General features: G+C 37.5%; 1 protein-coding gene across 1 annotated transcript; it reads right to left on the bottom strand.

Annotated features, from left to right (window-relative positions):
• Positions 1-3,507: 3,507 nt before the first annotated feature.
• Positions 3,508-4,360, bottom strand: LOC136208876 (probable calcium-binding protein CML46). Its single transcript, XM_066000158.1, has one exon. The coding sequence runs from the start codon at positions 4,248-4,250 to the stop codon at positions 3,708-3,710; it is 543 nt and encodes a 180-aa protein (XP_065856230.1). The 5' UTR covers positions 4,251-4,360; the 3' UTR covers positions 3,508-3,707.
• Between the last annotated feature and the right edge of the window lie 15,255 nt (positions 4,361-19,615).

Here is a 19,615-nt window from a genome sequence, read left to right as displayed (position 1 = left end):
AATATTGTCATCTACACTTCACATCTGCGTTATTTTATCACTAATTAGTAACATATCATATTATTAGACGTGAAAAAAATTAAAAAAATATTCATAAAAATATATTGTATTTTGTACGAGTTTAGAAAAAATTCAAATAATTTTATCGGACTTGAAAATATTAATCTGAAATTCTATTATTAAATTGGAAAAAAAAATATGAAATATGATTTTTTTAAAGATACCCATTATGATCTCGTAGGTTGGAGAAGTGTCATTGTGATTACTATGAATGTATTAAGGGGATGCCTAAGATAACTCATAGAACTAGATCCTTGTTTGTAATGAGCTTTGTGGATGGAGCGCCTAAAAATACTCATGTACAAAAAGGACGTGGTTTTTGTGCAGGTATTTGAGTTTCAAGATGTGATCTTTTAGCCGGACAAAGAAACGGAGCAAAAGTTCGAGTATAAACAAAAGTGAATCGAACTGGTGGAAGGTTGTTGAGTCAAACGAGAGTAGTGAATAAACAGGAATGGTGGTTAACAAGTTGGCAAGCAATGGGATTGCAAACTATGGACATGTCCAACCAAATTGGGCATTCTACTAGTGAACCGAAGTTGGCGACAACAAAAAAGAGTTCCTATCAGAACTCGTGAAGGTAAAGATTGGCGAAACAAGAGCATGGTCCAGTTTAAGCGAGGTAGATTTTAGAGCCACCTATGAGAAAACCCTAGGGTTTAAAGTAGGATTTTAATGTGGGGGTTCAACTTCAACTTCAAACTCAATTTAAGGGAGAAAGGGAAGCAACCCAACGTAGAGAGTCGGGGAAGAAGTTAGAGACAAAAGAGACAGGAAATGGAGCAAAGTTTGAACCCTCAGCGGACAAGACCAAGCTTACCTTGTGTTTCCTCCTCAACATTTCCGGCAGAAAAATTAAAGAGATCCAACAGTGCGAACAAAAAATAAAGGATTGCGAGAGGCACAATTGGATGTTGGTCAAACAGCTCGTGTAGCAGGTTCTACCTAGCAGAATTTCATCAAAGTCAGAATTTTGGTAAATCAAAGTTTATAAATATTTGAACACTTGTGTAAGTGCTCTTATCTTGGTCGTGTGAATAACGGTGTTGCTATAATATTTTCTTGATGTTTGGATTTCAATGTGAATGTTGGTACATTTCCATTAAATGTATCCAGGTACCAATATTCACATTTTTATGTGGTATTCCTTTGTTTATTTTACGAGGTGCAAATCCGAAACGAGACAATGTATTTGGGTGGTAAGCTCAAGGTTTGAACAATGGTGTAAAAGCATTGAGAATGTGAGCAATCAAAGACACGAGCAAGTTATTAAGTAGTAGGTGTTTGTGGATAATTTAGTGGCAAGTCGACATATGGGTTCTTCGTCAATCCCAATCACCGGGGACGACGATTCCTCCAGTGAGGGATGAGCGATTTGGGGAATTAGATCTGTATATACCCCTTTAAGGTATATTATGGTAGATATATTGAAGGGTACGTTAGATTATGATGGATTATAGAAGAAGACAGCGATGAAAGACTCCGGATTGAGGAATAAGACTTGTATGAAGATCCTTAATAATAGAATTTTTTTTCAGATTTCAAATACTTCAAAAAATTACTTTTGCTATTCTCTGGGAATGGGCTTACAATTGAAACGTGAGAAAAGTTTTTCGGTCAAAGACATTTAAGTTGCGAATTACGGGAGCAGCGGAGTGATGGATAAATGATAGATTACGTAAATATTAGTTAGAATATTTATATAATCTTGTATTTTAGGATTAGTATATATTTAGCATATACAACAACAACAACAACAACAAAGCCTTAGTCCCGAAATGATTCGGGGTCGGCTAACATGAACCATCATATAAAACCGTGAAAATCAAGTCGTGTCAGCGACACAGATTCGCTCCCTCCACTCCGTCCTATCCACTACCATATTTTCCTCAATTCCCAATAAACTCATATCACTCTCGATCACCCTCCTCCAAGTTTGCTTAGGTCTTCCCCTACCCCTCACCACTACATCCCTTTGCCACTCTTCGGTTCTCCTAACCGGCGCATCAAGCGCTCTACGTCTCACATGGCCAAACCACCTTAGTCGGTAGCATATATTGTGGTAAATTAGCTCCTTAATTCTAGCTAGCATATATTATGGTAATTTATCATATATTGTGGTAAATTAGCTCCTTAATTCTAGCATAACTCTAGCCTAAAATGTAGCAGTATTGTTTGTATACATAATCAATGAAATCAATGAGATGATTTTACGGAAAACAATTCTTTCATGGTATCAGTATTCTAGTGTTTCTTTCTTTGGTTTCTTCTGCTGCCCTAGTCTCTTCTTCTTCCTTCCTTCCGTCATATTCTCTCCATCTCGTCAGCCATGCCTGATGATGCTACTCCTCATGTTAAGCCCTATTGTTTGTATACATAATCAAAGAAATCAATGAGATGATTTTACGGAAAACAATTCTTTCATGGTATCGGTATTCTAGTGTTTCTTTCTTTGGTTTCTTCCGCTGCCCTAGTCTCTTCTTCTTCCTTCCTTCCGTCATATTCTCTCCATCTCGTCAGCCATGCCTGATGATACCACTCCTCATGTTAAGCCCTATTGTTTGTATAAATAATCAAGGAAATCAATGAGATGATTTTACGGAAAACAATTCTTTCAATAAAGTTGAAACAATTTCCATAGATAAGCCAACAACATGTAAACTCAATAAGAGTTCAAGTGCGAGCAGATATCAATTTAGGAAACAAGAGTGCGGGCGACTTGGCAGAACCTCGATAGCATTCAAGTAGAAAGTGAAACTCTCATTATAGGAGGCAAGCCTGATCAATGGAGACGTTGATCCTCTAAGTGGGGGAGAATATAGGTGGGAGTTCGGTCATAGAAAAACTCAACTACAACCATTGACAAAGCTACAATGAGGCTTCAGCATGGAGTGACGAATGGAATATATCAACATACAATGACGGTGGAAGCCGATTTGGTATGAAAAAACACTATAGGGTACAAGGATATCTCGGCGTTGGATCTCCACTACCTTTTGCGTCAGTAGTCGATACTGGCTTAAGCGATCTATCCTAGTGCACTGGAGACTAGGCGAGTCGAGCATTCGACATTTGTGTCTCCATAGAGAGGAACTCTGTAGACACTATGGACTCCGAAATAGTCTATAGAGTCTGCTCCTTATAGGACGAGATTTATATACAGAGGATCCTTTAGAACGGAATACCAATAGACATATTGACAGAACGTTTGAAAAACATAAACCCCTTTAATAAGAGTTGACCGGATGGAATTCGAGGAAACTATCGATGACACACGGGGATTTGGCCTTTCCCATACCCGTCCTCGTGACATCAAGCAGCCCCTCTTCCCAAATTATACATCATTGTCGACAATTAGTCAAAAATGGTTCTTCATTCATATTTTATAATTAGAAAAATATGATTTAGGACAACATTTTGATCATTCAAACAAAACTGCAATCAATCTCGATCTAAATATACCAGATGAAATTAAAGTGAATTTAAATGAGTATACAGAGAAACTTATGTTTTCTTGAAGTTTGACATTTTGGGATTGCCATGAATAATTACGATTGCTATTATCATCTTCAACTATTTCCTTAAAATTGCTTGCTGCTGCAATGGAAGTTCTATATACAGCATGTTCTCTTAAAAAAAAAAAAAAATCAAGAAAGGTTATTCTCCATGAATTTAACAAATTCATTGAAATCTATCCTACCATCTCCATTTTCATCAAAATTCCTGATCATTCTCCTGCAACTTTGGACATCAGATCGTTCCTTCAATCCCAATAAACGAATCACTCTCTGCAACTCCTCTGCATCAATAAAGCCATCTCGATTGACATCAAAAACATCAAATGATTCCTTAAGTTCCTCTAAACTAGGCTCTTTTTCATCAAACAGCTTTGAAAGTTCATCGAAACCCATTGATTCTTTAAGCTTCTCGCTTTCTGTGCTGCAAAAAATCCCTAATCTTTCCATCACCATCTCTACTTCTTCTCTTCCAATCACTCTCTCATTATGGAATTCTGGTGATGATGATGATTGATGCTGCTTGTTGTTCTGTTGTTCTTCTGGTACATTAATTTGACAGCGGAGGGAAAACCATAATCTAGAGAACAATTTCTGAATGTTAACTACTTTGTTGAAGAATGATCCGAATAATAGAACATCAAATAGCATGTACAATATCTCAGTTTTCTGCATCTTTAAGCCTTTTTTTTCAAAATGAAAATATTGTTATAGTCAATTTGGGGGAAGAAGAAGAAGAAGAAAAGAGAATGTTTTGTTGCTTTGAATGAATGGATGGAGGTGTTGATTATATTATATAGTGAAAGAAGGTGAAAGGTGAGGAAGGTGCAGAGAGAGTTGCGTGAAGGAGAAAGGAATGGCTACCCATTATCAATAGGAAATTTCGTTGCTGCTCACAGAATACAATTTCTCTAAGAAAGTAAAAGTTGGGTCATATAGGGACTTCTTCTTTGTCTTATTTGTCTGCTTTTGTTTTCATAACTGTTCAAAAACAAAAAACAGCCGCATCTTATGAAATTTCTTATACAAAAACATGGGAGAAAATCTGATGTTCCCAGTTCCGTGTCTCTTTCCATGTCCCTCTCATGGAAGGGGACACCCAACTGGGAACAGCAGATTTTCTCCCACAAAACATCATTCCATTGACATAAAAATATGAAATTAACCTCTAATTTTTCATATGGATCAAAAAAGTTTAATTTTATATATTAGATTCTGTTTCATAATGACTTTCAGTACTTAAAATTAACATAATTTAAATAAAATATTATCAATTAATATTTTTATTTTTAAATTCAGTATTTATTTTTTATATTTATCAAATAATATATCATATTCGACACTTAATTTCACAAATTTTACAAATTGCAATTGCACACGTTGAGACTAATTAACATGATAATTAGCTGTAATTATTATAGCTGAGCAAAGGTGTAAGGTATTAAATCGAATGATACAAGACTTAAAGGAGTGTTTGGTTGCTTATTTTCATGCTCTTGTTTGCCTTTTCACTTTAAAATGGAGAGTTTTAGGTGTTTGGTTTCTGTTTACCTTTTACATCTGAAAATCAGTCTTTTACAAAAGCAGATAATCTCTATTTTTTAGAAAAACAGCTTCTTCCAACGGCAAACAGCAAACCATAACAGCAACATATAAACAGTAAATAGCAAACAGCAAACAGTAGGTAAAGCAAACGGGCCCTTAATATTTAAAAATTGAAAAATAAAAATAAGAGAAAACTCATATTAAATATATATATTTCTTTTTTGTCCTTTCTGTCAATGAAATGGTAGGTGCTGTAGAACTTGCTAGGAAGAAGGGGGGCCCTTTCTTCTGAGGTTTGTCATATAATTTAGATATCTTAATCAATTCATATTCCATAATATAGTATTATAGTCTACCTTATTATAAGACTGAGATTTGAAAAGGTTTTGAGTTAAAAATTGAAACTTACGGAAAACGTCGGCATATTAAAATATGGCCAAGTAAATTTGTGGAAATGGGTACTTATTTTCCATCTTTCCCCGCTAACAGATTCTACGGGAGAAAGGCAGAACGGCAATGAAATTCTGACTCTTCTTCCTTCCAAAGGAAATGAGTCTTGTCTTCGGTTCGAAAAATAAACACACATTTTTTCCTTTTGGAAGAAATTGATTAGTGAAATAGTCAAGAATTAGAATTTAATGAACCAATTATATCAACTTAATTCACATAAAACCTTAATTTATTCCATTACTGTTAATTTAACAATCAATTTATTTCATATTAACTTTATGTGTATATCAATATTTAATAATTTGGTTTTAATGGTTAAGAAACTCAAATCGCTGAAATATGATATTGAAGTGTTTGGTTAAATATAAAAAATAAATGTTGATAGTTGATTGAGTACTGAACATCTGTTTTTCCAATCAGCCGTATTTTGGTGTTTTTCATTAGGAGTTTCATTTATCTTAATTGACTACAGTTAACAAGTATTGATAAACTACAATACAAGACCAATTTCTATTTTCTCCTAGAAGGTATGATTTCGATTTGGTTTTATTTATTTATTTTGCTTCACATCTATCATTTGTGATAGGTTGTTGCGAAACTTACATTTTCATAAACTCCATTTGTGGTTCTAGTTTATGAATGAGATGGAGGGTATGTTCAACTAATTGATAACTGTTGTTATTACTGTTAGAGCATCTCCAACACCCACTAGTTAAATGACTCTCCAAAATATCATAAAATATTATAAAGTTAAATTTAACTTTCTTGATATGTGTGTGCGCTTCAACATTACTAGCTATCTCACTATCTATTTTATTATTTTATCCATAAAAATTTAATTAGATTATTTTTAAATGTTACATTCCAACGGCTATATTTTAACGATCATATTACAATGGCTATATTTTAACGGCCATATTCCAATTACTATATTTTTCTTTAAATAGATGATACATTTGGTGAAACAATTAAAATCATCATTACTCTAATTTGCATCATTCTATACAAGTTGTCATATCTAACAACATACAAATAATGATTGAAATGCTTGATGCAAAAGAGGAAGAACATGAAACAATAATGAATATTGATATAGCTGTTGTGGAACGCCATCAACGTAGGTGTCAAAATCATGAAACATACCATGGTGGATCACTAATGCATCATCGCATCATTGATCGTAATAGAGCTGAAGGTCATGATAGGCTTTTTTGCGATTATTTCTCCAACAATCCTACATATCCCGAGTCATTTTTTCCGTAAAAGGTTTCGAATGTGTCGATCACTATTTTCACAAATCCAAGTAGCTGTGGAAGCACATGATCGATATTTTATTTAAAAAGTTAATGTCGTAAGAGTTCTTGGCTTATCATCGCTACAAAAAATAACAGTTGCAATGAGGATGCTTGCATATGGAACATCTTTGTATGTATTAGCGAAAGCAAATCATCAATAGAGAGTCTTGAAAGATTTGTGAACGGAGTCGTTGAAGTATTTGGCAAAGAATACTTGAGACGGCATAATGATAACGATACGACATAATGATAACGATATTGTAAGGTTAATGGTATCTACTGAACAACGTGGATTTCCATGTATGCTAGGCAGTATTGACTGCATACACTAGAAGTGGAACAATTGTCCAACTGCCTGACATGGAATGTACACAGGTCATGTTCATGAACGAACCATTATTTTAGAAGCAATAGCTTCATATGATCTTTGTGTTGGTCCCGTGTGATTAGTTCCAAGGGAGGGGGGGTTAGGAACTAATGTAACTTTTTCGCTAATTAATCTTGCTGACTTGATAATTTTAGTGAGTTTATTAACTCAGTTTTGGTCAGCTTGGCCGATCTTAGTGTGAGACAGCTTTAGTCAGATGTTGACTAAGATTGTTTCACTTGTGAGTTGGAAATTGACACTTTTGTGGTCAGCTTCCAACTCAGCACTCTAATTTTACTCAGTGTCAGCTTTAAACAGTTTATATGCAGAGTAAGTATAACAAACAACACATGCACATACATACATATATATATATATATATATATATATATATATATATATATTAAGAGAGTTAGAAATTACTCAGTATGACTTATCCTGGTTCGGCCTCTCCGCCTACGTCCAGTCCCCAGACTCCTCCGGGCTTTTAGAATCCAATAATGAGCTCTTTAAAGGTAGAGCACAAACCGGTTACAAGGCAGTTGAATATGCAAGAGTACCTTGCTCTATTCGACTACTCAACTCCTACTAAGTGCTACAACCCAGCACCTAGATTTCTCTACCACTGAGTACTTAATACCGAGTACTCAGCACAACACTCTCAATATTACAATTGAAAACAAAATTGTTCTTTTTCAGATAAAGAACACTTTAGATGATTATATACAATCAATCTAGCATTTACACAAGGAATAGAAAGTTGGTGTAAGATCTCTTTCTTGTTTTTGAGTGCTTTGAATTTGTATCTTTCTCACTTGTATTTTCTGTATCAATCGGCAATGATCCAAGAGGATTGCTTGTCCTTTTATAGTTGTATTTTGAGGATCAAATGATTTGAATTTGATTTATCCGTTGAATCCAAAACGGCTCTTTTGGGGGACAAACTTCTGGTCAACTTCAGATGTGCAGGCCAATCTTGTTTTCTGATTTCTTCAGATTTCAGGCTTGTCTTCTTACTACAGGCTTTGTCTTCTTGCGGCAGTTTGTCTTATAGCAACGAACAGTTGACCCATGCATCTCGGAATTTGGCTTTTGCGTAATTCCAAGGCTTCAATTATTGGTGCAGACAATTGTCGGATTTGTCTTTTAGCTAACGGATCATTCATGATGTCCTGAAAATCACTCAGCTTCACTTCGATAGTCATTATCTTTGATTGTCACCAAATCTCATACTGAGTTCTTTTTCACTCAGCTTCCATGGTCAGCTTCGTTCTGCAAGATCTAGTTCTGAAGCAGACTTCTTTTATGCTGAGTTCCGTTCCACTCAGCTTCTTTGATCAGCTTCATTCTTAAGCTGTTGTTTTGAAGATGACTTATCTTCTCTTGTGCTGAGTTGCTCTTCACTCAGCTCATACTGACTTTGTCCTGTCTTAATTTTTATTTCCTTTTGCATTTATGTTTATACTCAATATTGAACAAACGGATTAGTACAATTAAATCAAAGCATTTAAATTTAATTGTCTCTTAATCATGCATTAAACTTAAATAATTTTGTCAAATCAAAATCTTGTGGAAAGGTGTTTCAACAAACTCCCCCATTTTGATGTTGGCAAAATATTTAATTTATGGAACTCAGTATTGAAATTCTCCATGACTGAATTACTTTTTATTCTTCTGAAATTACTACCCCGTTAGGGTTGCATATATTTGTTGGTCCCATGTGATTAGTTCCAAAGGGGGGGGGGGGGTTAGGAACTAATATAACTTTTTTCACTAATTAATCTTGCTGACTTAATTATTTCAATAAGTTGATTAACTCAGCTTTGGTCAGCTTGGTCGAACTTAGCGTAAGACAGCTTCTGACTAAGACTGTTTTACTTGAGAGTTGGGAATTGACACTTGTGTGGTCAGTTTCCAACTCAGCACTCCAATTTACTCAGTGCCAGCTTCTCACAGTTTGTATGCTGAGTAAATATAACAATCAACACAGGCATATATATATATATATATTTGAGAGAGTTAGAAATTACTCAGTATCACTTATCCTGGTTCGGCCTCTCCACCTACGTCTAGTCCCTAGAATCCTCCAGGCTTTCAGAATCCAATACTGGGCTCTTTAAGGGTAGAGCACAAACCGATTACAGGCAGTTGAATATGCAAAAGTACCTTCCTCTATTCGTCTACTCAACTCCTACTAAATGCTACAATCCAGCACTTAGATTTCTCTACCACTAAGTACTAAATAACAAGTACTCAGCACGTACACTCTAAATATCACAATTGATCACACACTTGTTCCTTTTAAGATAAAGAACACTTTAGATGATTACAAACAATCAATCTAGCATTTACACAAAGAATAGAAGATTGGTGTAAGCTTTCTCTTTTGTTTTGAGTGCTTTGAATTTGTATCTTTCTCACTTGTGATTTTCTGTCAATCGACAATGTTCCAAATGAAATCTTTGTTCCTTTTATAGATGAATTGTGAGGAACAAATCATTTGAAATTGATTTGTCCGTTGAGTCCAAAACGGCTCTTTTGGGAGACAACTTCTGGTCAGCTTCAGGTGTCAGGCCAATCCTGTCTTCTGATTTCTTCAGACGTCAGATTTGTCTTCTTGCTGCAGATGTTGTCTTCTTATGACAGTTTGTCTTTTAGCCAAATTCAGTTGTCCCATGTTTCTCGAAATTGACTTTTGCATAATTCCGAGATTTCTATTATTGGTGCAGACAATTGTTGGATTTGTCCTTTAGCTAACGGAACACTTGTGAATCACTCAGCTTTACTCCAATGATTTATTGTCGGCCAATTCTCACACTGAGTTCTTCTCACTCAGCTTTGTTCTGAAGCAGACTTTACTTCTTTTATGTTGAGTTCCATTCTACTCAGCTTCTTTGACCAGCTTCATTCTTCAACTGCTTTTCTAAGGATGACTTTATCTATTCTTGCGCCGAGTTGCCCTTTACTCAGCTTGTGATGTTTTTATGCGGACTTTATCCTATCTTATTTTTGCATTTATACTCAACATTGAACAAACATATTAGTATAATTAAATCAAAGCACTTAAATTTAATTGTCTCTTAATTATGGATTAATTTTGCCAAATCAAAATCTTGTGGAAAGGTGTTTCAACAAACTCCCCCATTTTGATGTTGGCAAAATACATAGTTATGGAACTCAGTTTTGAAATTCCCCATGATTGAGTATCCTTTCTTTCTTCTGAAATTTGCTCCCCCGTAAGGGTTGCATATATTGTCTAAACCTTAGAGAAGATAAGTGTATACAGTCTTAGTTTAATCCTAGATTTATTGAGATCTTCTTTTGGTGATCTTAAGTCGATTTTCAGAAGAGTTCAATGTATACTCAGTTTGATACATGATTAGTAAGTACTGAGAATTTGTGTTTGTTCAATTTTTAGACAGGTCAGCATATTTAATAAGTATCTCATGCAGCTAAGTCAATTTGAATGAAAAGATGCTTAATATATATGTTCAGGCACAAATACACAAGCACAAAACGAGATAAGCTAAGTCCTAGGCTGACTAAGCTATTACTTTCTATGGGCAGCTTGATACAATTTTCCCTTGCTTTTCCGCTGCTTACTTCTTGAAGCTTCCCTTGTATCTTGCTGAGTTCCATCTACTTGGCTCTTCTCCCCTGTTTTGCCATCATCATCAGGCTGAGGAGCGATGAAGGTTTCATTGAGAGCAGCACGAGTCAGCTTTACAGAATAGGCTTTGAGGCGCTTTGTGCTTTCAAATAAGCCATCAAGGACAGGAACTCCATCATCAAGAACAGCTCTAGGAGCACGAAGAGTTGCGCTGATCATGCTGAGCATGTATTCGTGTGCCTTAGTTAGCCAGGACATGGCTTCTGTGAACTGGGCATACGATTGATGGTACATTTTAAGCACAGCCTTATCGTAAATCTCACGTTGGTCAGTTGTGTAACGTACATGCCGAAGTATACTTTGAGTGGTCTGAAGGATAGTATTGGTTTTGACCATATCAGTTTCCATCTCCTCTTTGCTCAGATTCAGAAGGCGAACCGCTTCACTGATTTCGTCCATGGTACATTGGGAAGATGAAGAGAGAAGATCACGAGCACTAGTTAGCTCAGAAGACAGCTTGTTAAAACAGTGATCTAACTCAGCAGAGGTGGCATAGCCCGTGGAGATGGTAGGTAAGGCATTGATCTGTCCTTGGAGTGAATTCATGTGGTTCACCATCATCAATATTAGCTCAGTGAGCTTGACAAAGGATTCTTGCTTGGGTTGCTGGAGTTGGACAGAAGTCATGATGCTTACTAAATCTTTGAGATGCTTGATCTCATTGAGAAGCTGAGTGACAGATGACAACTCTTGTGACTCAGCATTTTCAGTCCCAGCAGCAGCGGCATGAGATGTGTTTATATCCTGTAGCAGATGTTGAGCCGAGTCGATGATGCGACGGCCGGACTCAGTTGCATTAAGATAGGCAAATTGTGCCTCAGGATGTACCTCAGGGGCCGGAATTCTAGTTCAATCAGATTTAGGAGGTGTTTGATGATGCCTTTTAGTTGAGGGGCCGGTGTGGTCAGCATCAGAATTTTGATGTGGATGAGTAGCAGGAGCTGACTGCTCAATGTTCTGCAAAACAGGATGTGAAGAAAGTTATGGATCTGCAGAGATAGTTACCTGCTCAATATGAACGTTAGTTGGTGCAGGAGGAGGCACTTCAGCTTGAGCAGGGTTTTCTTTAGCTTACCTATTTTCTGGATCAGCTAGGACCTCGAGTTCTTGCTCGGCTTGGTTTGGATTTTCTGGAGTCTTGGCATGTTGCTCAGTATGAGTAACAGAGGCTTGGTTTTCCTGTATGGAGGGCTCAGCATAGGATGAGAAGAATTTCAAGTGAGTGGTGGTGAGGTCTGTGATTTCATTCATTGGAGGCGAGTCATCCAAGAGATCAATAGTGGGAGTTTTGTTGGCCTTCTTCTTGAGCCTTCTTAGCTTTCTTGCCTTTGGAGGAGGTTGTTGAAACACCTTTCCACAAGATTTTGATTTGACAAAATCACCCATGATTAAGAGACAATTAAATTTATGTGCTTTATTTTAATTGTACTAATCAGTTTGTTCAATGTTGAGTATAAGTATAAATAAAAGATAAATATAAAAAAGTAAGACAGGAAGAGGTCAACATAGAAGCCTAAAGTATCAAGCTGAGTGGAATCAAACTTAGCATCAAAAGACAAAGATATACACGCCCACAGCAACTGTCCCACGAAGCTGAGCTGACTAAACTTACACTCAAATTGGAAATTGAAAATGACAAAGTTTTACGAAGTAGAAGCTGAGTGATTCTTCAGGACAGCATGAAAAAGTCGTTAGCTAAAAGACAATGATTATCGCCCCTCTGTACCAATAATTGAATCCCTGGAAATACGCAGAAGACACATTCCGAGATGTATGGGTCAATGGATTATTGGTAAAGGACAACTGACACAAAAAGACAAGCCAGACGCAAGAGGACAAGCCTGACGTCTGAAGAAATGTAGAGGAAGGGAATGGCCGGAACAGTCTGAAGCTGACCAGAATCTGTCCCCTAAAAGAGCCGTTTTGGTGTTAACAGCTAAAACAATTCAAATGATCCATCTGCAGATTTCCATCTATAAAAGGACAATCAAGAACCTTGGATCATTGCCGGATAACAAAAAGAAAAACACAAGAGAGAAAGAAACAATTTCAAAGCACTCAAATACAAGAAAGATCTTACACCAAACTTTCTATTCCCTGTGTAAATGCTAGAGTGATTCTTTGTAATCTTCTAAAGTGTTCTTTACTGAAAAGAGAACAAGTGTTTATCAATTGTAATATTGAGAGTGTCGTGCTGAGTGCTTGGTTGTAAGCATTCAGTGGTAGAGAAATCTAGGTGCTGGGTTGTAGCACTTAGTAGGAGTTGAGTAGACGAATAGAGGAAGGTACTCTTGCATATTCAACTGCCTTGTAATCGGTTTGTGCTCTACCGTTAAAGAGCTCAGTATTGGATTCAAAAAGCCTAGAGGACTCTAGGGACTAGACGTAGGCAGAGAGGCCGAACCAGGATAAGTGATACTGAGTAATCTCTAAACTCTCTCTTAATATATATATATAAATTGCATTTGTTGTTTGTTTTATTTACTCAGCATATAAATTGCCTAAGCTGACCCTGAGTAAATAAGTGGTGCTGAGTTAGAAGCTGACCTCCAAGAGTGTCAATTCCTAACTTACAAGAAAACAACCTTAGTCAACATCTGACTAAAGCTGTCTTGAAACATATCTCACCAAGCTGACCAAAAGCTGAGTTCACCAACTCATAAAAATTTATAAGTCAGCTTATCAAATTAAACACGAAAAAGTTATATTAGTTCATAACCCCCCCTTGGAACTAATCACACGGGACCAACAACAGGTATCAGAGCCTAAGCTCTCTACTCAAAGATATAACTATCTTGAGCGGATCCCATAAATGGGTGAGAACAGCACTCGTTTCCTTCCAGGGAACCAAACAACACAGATACTCCCTGAGGGATTATCAATCACTAGGCCTCCCCTATTCTTTGGATCTAATTATATGTTCTGGAAGAATATGATGAAAAACTTTATTCAAGCCACAAACATGAGTGCGTGGCTTGCAATTGTTCAAGGTCCACATATGCCATATAAAACTGTTGACAATGAGAAAATTGTTAAGAGCGAAGCTGAGTGGACAGAGGATGACCTCAGAAAATTACAAAATAATGTCTCGGCTATAAATATGCTTCACTGTGCTTTAGATGCTGCAGAATACAATAAGATTTCAGGTTGTGAGTCAGCCTAGGAGATTTGGAAAAAGCTTGAAGTGACCTATGAAGGCACCAGTAAGGTTAAGTAGTCCAAAGTCAATCAGCATATGAGACTCTACGAGCTGTTTGAGATGAACGAAAACGAAGACATCTCAGAAATGAACGCAAGATTCACCAACATCATAAATGAGCTCAAAAGACTTGGAAAGAACTTCACTGAAGAGGAACAGGTGAAGAAAATCCTGAGAAGTCTACCTAAGAGTTGGCAAGCAAAGAAAACAGCTGTAGAAGAAGCTCAAGACCTGACTACCTACAAATATGATGAGCTAATCGGATCCCTGCTGACCCATGAGATCTCTATGAAAAATTTTGAGGCAAAAGAAAATTCTGAAGATAAGAAACAAAAATCTCTAGTGATGAAAGCTGACTCCACAGAAGCTGAGTCAACTGATGATGAGGAAATAGCCATGTTCACTAAAAAGATGAAGAAGCTGTTCAGAAGAAATGACAGGAATAGCAAAAGGCCGTATAAAAAGGGTGACAGATACAAAGCTGAGTCCAGTGACAAATATAGGAAGGACAGCTCCAAGTCCGTCACATGTTTTGAGTGCCACCAAACTGGGCACATTAAGTCAAGCTGCCCAAACCTAAAAAGAGATAAAAAGGGAAACAAGAAGGCAGTGGTAGCAACATGGAGTGACAGTGACGAGTCAACATCATCCGAAACTGAGCAAAATGAAACTGCCAATATATGCTTTATGGCAGATGATGGAGCTGACCAATCTCAATCTGAGCAAGCTGACCTCTCTGATGAAACTGACCAGGAGGAAACAATGAGGAAACATCCCTACTCTTGCTTAGAAATGAAATGGTAAATGCCTTGAGTGATTTATATGCACTGACTAAAAAGTGTAACAAGAAAATCAAATCACTCAGCAGGCGGTGTGACGAGATTGAAGAGGTCAAGCTAAGTGACCTCCGATATCTTCTCCAGGACAACTCAGATTTACATACCAACATGCAAATAATGTATAAGCTTGTCACGGAGGTTCAATCTGAGTCAAAGAAACTTAGAAAGGATGTTACAATCTTACAGAGTCAAATAAAAGGCTCAAACAGGAATAAACCCCATGCTGAGTACACAAGTACTAGCCAGCATAAGCAGTTCACTCAATGTGAATGTTGTGGAAAAAGGGGGCACACGAAAGAAGTGTGTTGGCATAACAAGCGAGTTGTCCAATGTGACTTCTGCGGAAGAAAAGGACATTCCACAAAGATATGCTGGCATGCTCAGCACAACAATGCCGACCGCACTCAGTATAACCCTCAAAGGGTAAAATTTTATGACTTCTGTGGTAAGCCAGGCCACACTATAAAAGTATGTCGTCACAAATTGAAGTATGATTTTGCACCTGTTTACACTAACAAGAAAGGACCCAAAAAGAATTGGGTACCTAAAAATGAATAGTTTCAAATGCAGGTTAGCTTGACATGCGTAGAAAAGTCAAAGTTGTGGTATATAGACATCGCATGCTCAAGGCACATGACAGGTGATGAAACACAATTCATCACACTAGAGCTTAAATGAGGAGGAAGTGTAAGCTTCGGAGACAATAAGAAGGGTAAGATAGTCGGCTCAGGTACTATCGGAGGAAACCCAACTATTGAGTCAGTCTCCCTAGTTAAAGGTCTCAAATACAATCTACTAAGCGTAGTTCAGCTTTGCATGAGCGGCAGAAAGGTTGTATTCGATGATACTAAGTGTCAAATACTCGAGAGGAACACAAATGAATTGATTTTAACCGCCCCTCGTGTAGATAATGTATACATGCTAAATTTAGAAAAACAGTTTTCAAAAAACATATGCTTAGTGTCTAAAGAGGATAACTCCTGGCTATGGCATAGAAGACTTGGGCATGTCAGCATGGACCTTCTTGCCAAACTAGCTAGAAAGCAATTAGTTGAGGGATTACCCAAATTGAAATTTGAGAAAGACCAATTATGTAAAGCTTGTCAGCAAGGGAAACAAACCAAAAAGTCATTTCAAAGTAAAAATATTGTCTCAACCAAGAGACCATTGGAATTACTACACTTGGATCTTTTCGGACCTATCCAGCCACTCAGCTTGGGAGGTAAGAAATTTTCCTTGGTCATTGTAGATGATTTCTCTCGGTACACTTGGATCATCTTGCTGAGTAGCAAGGATGAAACTTTTGAGATGTTCACTGCACTTGTTAGAAAGCTTGAAATTGACAAAGACCTAAAAGTAGCTCATATTAGAAGCGACAATGGTGGAGAATTCAAAAACCAATAGTTTGATGAATTCTGTGAAACCAGTGGTATTGACCACAATTTCTCTGCTCCTAGAACACCTCAACAGAATGGGGTTGTTGAAAGGAAGAACAGAACAATTGTCGAAATTGCTAGAACCATGCTGAGTGAAAATAGGCTTCCAAAGTACTTCTGGGGTGAAGCTGTCCACACAGCATGCTACATACTGAATAGGGCTCTAGTAAGACCTATACTTAAGAAAACCCCATATGAACTTTGGAAAGGACGAAAGCCCAACATTGGTTACTTTCGTGCCTTTGGTTGTAAATGTTTCATACTCAATACAAAGGACAATCTTGCAAAAATTTGATGCTAAAGCTGACGAAGCGATCTTCTTAGGGTACTCAACTAACAGCAAAGCATATAGAGTATATAATAAACGAACTCAGGTTGTAGAAGAGTCTGTCCATGTTGAGTTCAATGAAGCTGACCCTACAGGTAAGTCAACTCAGCTCGAAGAAGATGAACCAAGCTCAGCTTCCGCTGATCAACCAGAAGCCTCTGTGTCATCTATACAAGGGCTGACCCAAGGTAAGCAAGAAACTGAAATATCATTTGCTGACCAATCTATTCCTGTAGAGATTGTAGAAACACCTCTTCCAAACAACTCAACATTGCCCAAGGAAATAAAGATTCCAAGAGGACACACAGAAAAGTCCATTCTTGATGCTGCTAACAACAAGTTGATGACCAGAGATCAGCTTAGGAAATACCTCGGCAATGTTGCCTTCATCTCAATGCATGAACCAAAGAACTTTTCTGATGCTGAGCAAGATGAGTATTGGATCAATGCCATGCAAGAAGAACTTGACCAATTCACCAGAAATGAGGTATGGGATCTAGTACCTAAACCTAGGAATCAAAAGCCCATAGGAACCAAGTGGGTCTTTAGAAATAGACTAGATGAGCATGGAAATGTAATTAGAAACAAAGCTCGACTTGTAACCCAAGGATATAGTCAGCAAGAGGGTATTGACTATGGGGAAACATTTGCACCTGTTGCTAGGTTAGAAGCAATACGCATATTGTGTGCTTATGCCAGTTTCATGAATTTTAAGTTATACCAAATGGATGTCAAAACTGCATTTCTTAATGGTTTCATAAACGAAGAGGTATATGTTAATCAACCTCCTGGGTTTGAAGATCCAAAATTTCCAAACCACATTTATAAACTCAAAAAGGCCATGTACGGTCTGAAACAAGCTCCAAGAGCTTGGTATGAGAGGTTGACCAACTTCCTGCTGACCAGGAACTATGTCAGGGGAAAAGCTGACACAACCTTGTTCATTAAGAAAAAGGGAAAACATACCCTACTTGCACAAATATATGTAGATGATATAATATTTGGTGCTACTGACGAATCTCTGTGCAAAGAATTTAGCAAACAGATGCAAACTGAGTTCGAGATGTCCATGATGGGGGAACTCAACTTCTTCCTTGGACTTCAAATCAAGCAAGGTAAGAATGGCATCTTCATAAGCCAGTCCAAGTACACCAAGGAAATGTTAAAGAAATTCAATATGATGGACTGCAAACCAATATCAACCCCTATGGGTACTGATACTGTCCTATGCAAAGATGAGAAAAGTAAGTCAATAGACACTAAACTCTATCGAGGTATGATAGGTTCGTTACTTTATCTCACAGCTAGTAGACCAGATATACAGTACTCAGTATGGTATTGTGCGAGATATCAAGCTGATCCCAGAGAATCTCATCTAACAGCTGTAAAAAGAATCTTTAGATATTTGCAGAGCTCAATTGATGCAGGTCTATGGTATCCAACTTCAAATGACTTCACACTCATAGGGTATACTGATGCTGACTATGGACGAGATAAGCTGGAACATAAAAGCACTTCGGGAGGATGTCACTTCCTTGGAAGCTGTCTAGTATCTTGGTTCAGCAAGAAGCAATCATCCGTAGCCCCGTCTACAACTGAAGCTGAGTACGTGGCTGCTGGAAGCTGTGTTGCACAAGTACTATGGATAAAGCAACAACTTGAGGATTATGGATTTAAAACAAAGACAATAGAGATCAGATGTGACAACAAGAGTGCCATGGAGCTATCTAAGAATCCAGTCCAACACAGCAGGATGAAACATGTTAGTATAAGACATCACTTCATCAGAGATCACGTACTAAAAGATGAGATCAAGCTGACCTATGTGCCAACAAATGAACAGCTTGCAGATATCTTCACCAGGCCCTTGGCACGTGAACAATTCAACATACTAAGGGAAGCTATCGGTATGTCTAATCCCCTTCAATAAATTCCTAAGTAAATGATGTATGATTGCCATACTGAGTGAGAAGTTGAACCTTATGCAAATGCCATGCTGAGTAAAATAACTCCTACTTACTGAACTTGAAATCACATCATACTGAGTTGACATACATGTTGAGTGGTTATTCTAAGTAGGTACATATACTGAGCAACTATCATGTACTAAGATAGAAAATTCATCTTGATAGAACTAAGTACTCAGTGTCACAAACGGTTCACTTTCTAAGAAAATTGCGCTAGAACCCACTTGCACCATTAAATACCAACACGTGTAATAAAAAGCACCTAGGAGAGGCAAACAATTATGAGACAACCCATGCGCCGGAAACGTCATAAATGACAGAACCTCTGCCGGTTGAACGCCCCAAGGATAAATGGCTAGTTCAATTAATAGGACCGTTTTAGGGATATATACATAATGGATGAATTACTCTTCAAATCTCTTCACGTGTAAATCCTTTGGTATTCAGAATCTCTCTCTCAAATCCTTCACAAAAAAACCTCTAGCACTCAAAGAATCTCTGGTGAAAATTCTGGAAAATTGATCACCGATGAAAGCCTTAAATCTCCTCCTAAGTCTAACCTAACTCCGAGCAAACGCCGTCAAACGGACCCGGCAAGTTCTTCAAAGCAGAAGAAACCCAATGCTAGAACCATGGTGAAGGTTCACACAAAAGTCCAAAATCTGGAAGTCCTCAAATGCCGCTGGTTCTCTCCCAGCTTCGTTACCGACGAAAAGCCTTTTTCTGAATGGATTGAGAAAAACGAGTGGACATACCTCTTCTCTCTCCCCGGAACCACCTATCCACGATTGGTTAAGGAATTCTACTCCGGTCTCCATGTTGACAAGGATGATGCTGATTATTTGGAGACGCACGTTAAGGGTCACAAGATTGTAATCACTCCATCCTACCTGGCAACCCTACTCAACATGCCCAACAAAGGAACCGAGTTCAGAACAACAAAA

Source organism: Euphorbia lathyris, chromosome 1, assembly GCF_963576675.1.
Source record: "Euphorbia lathyris chromosome 1, ddEupLath1.1, whole genome shotgun sequence".
In the NCBI taxonomy this organism is placed as follows: domain Eukaryota; kingdom Viridiplantae; phylum Streptophyta; class Magnoliopsida; order Malpighiales; family Euphorbiaceae; genus Euphorbia; species Euphorbia lathyris.
This window is presented reverse-complemented; position numbering and strand designations above follow the sequence as displayed.

Coding starts and splice junctions, on each gene's coding strand:
- LOC136208876 (XM_066000158.1), bottom strand. CDS start 4,250: ATGCAGAAAACTGAGATATTGTACATGCTATTTGATGTTCTATTATTC.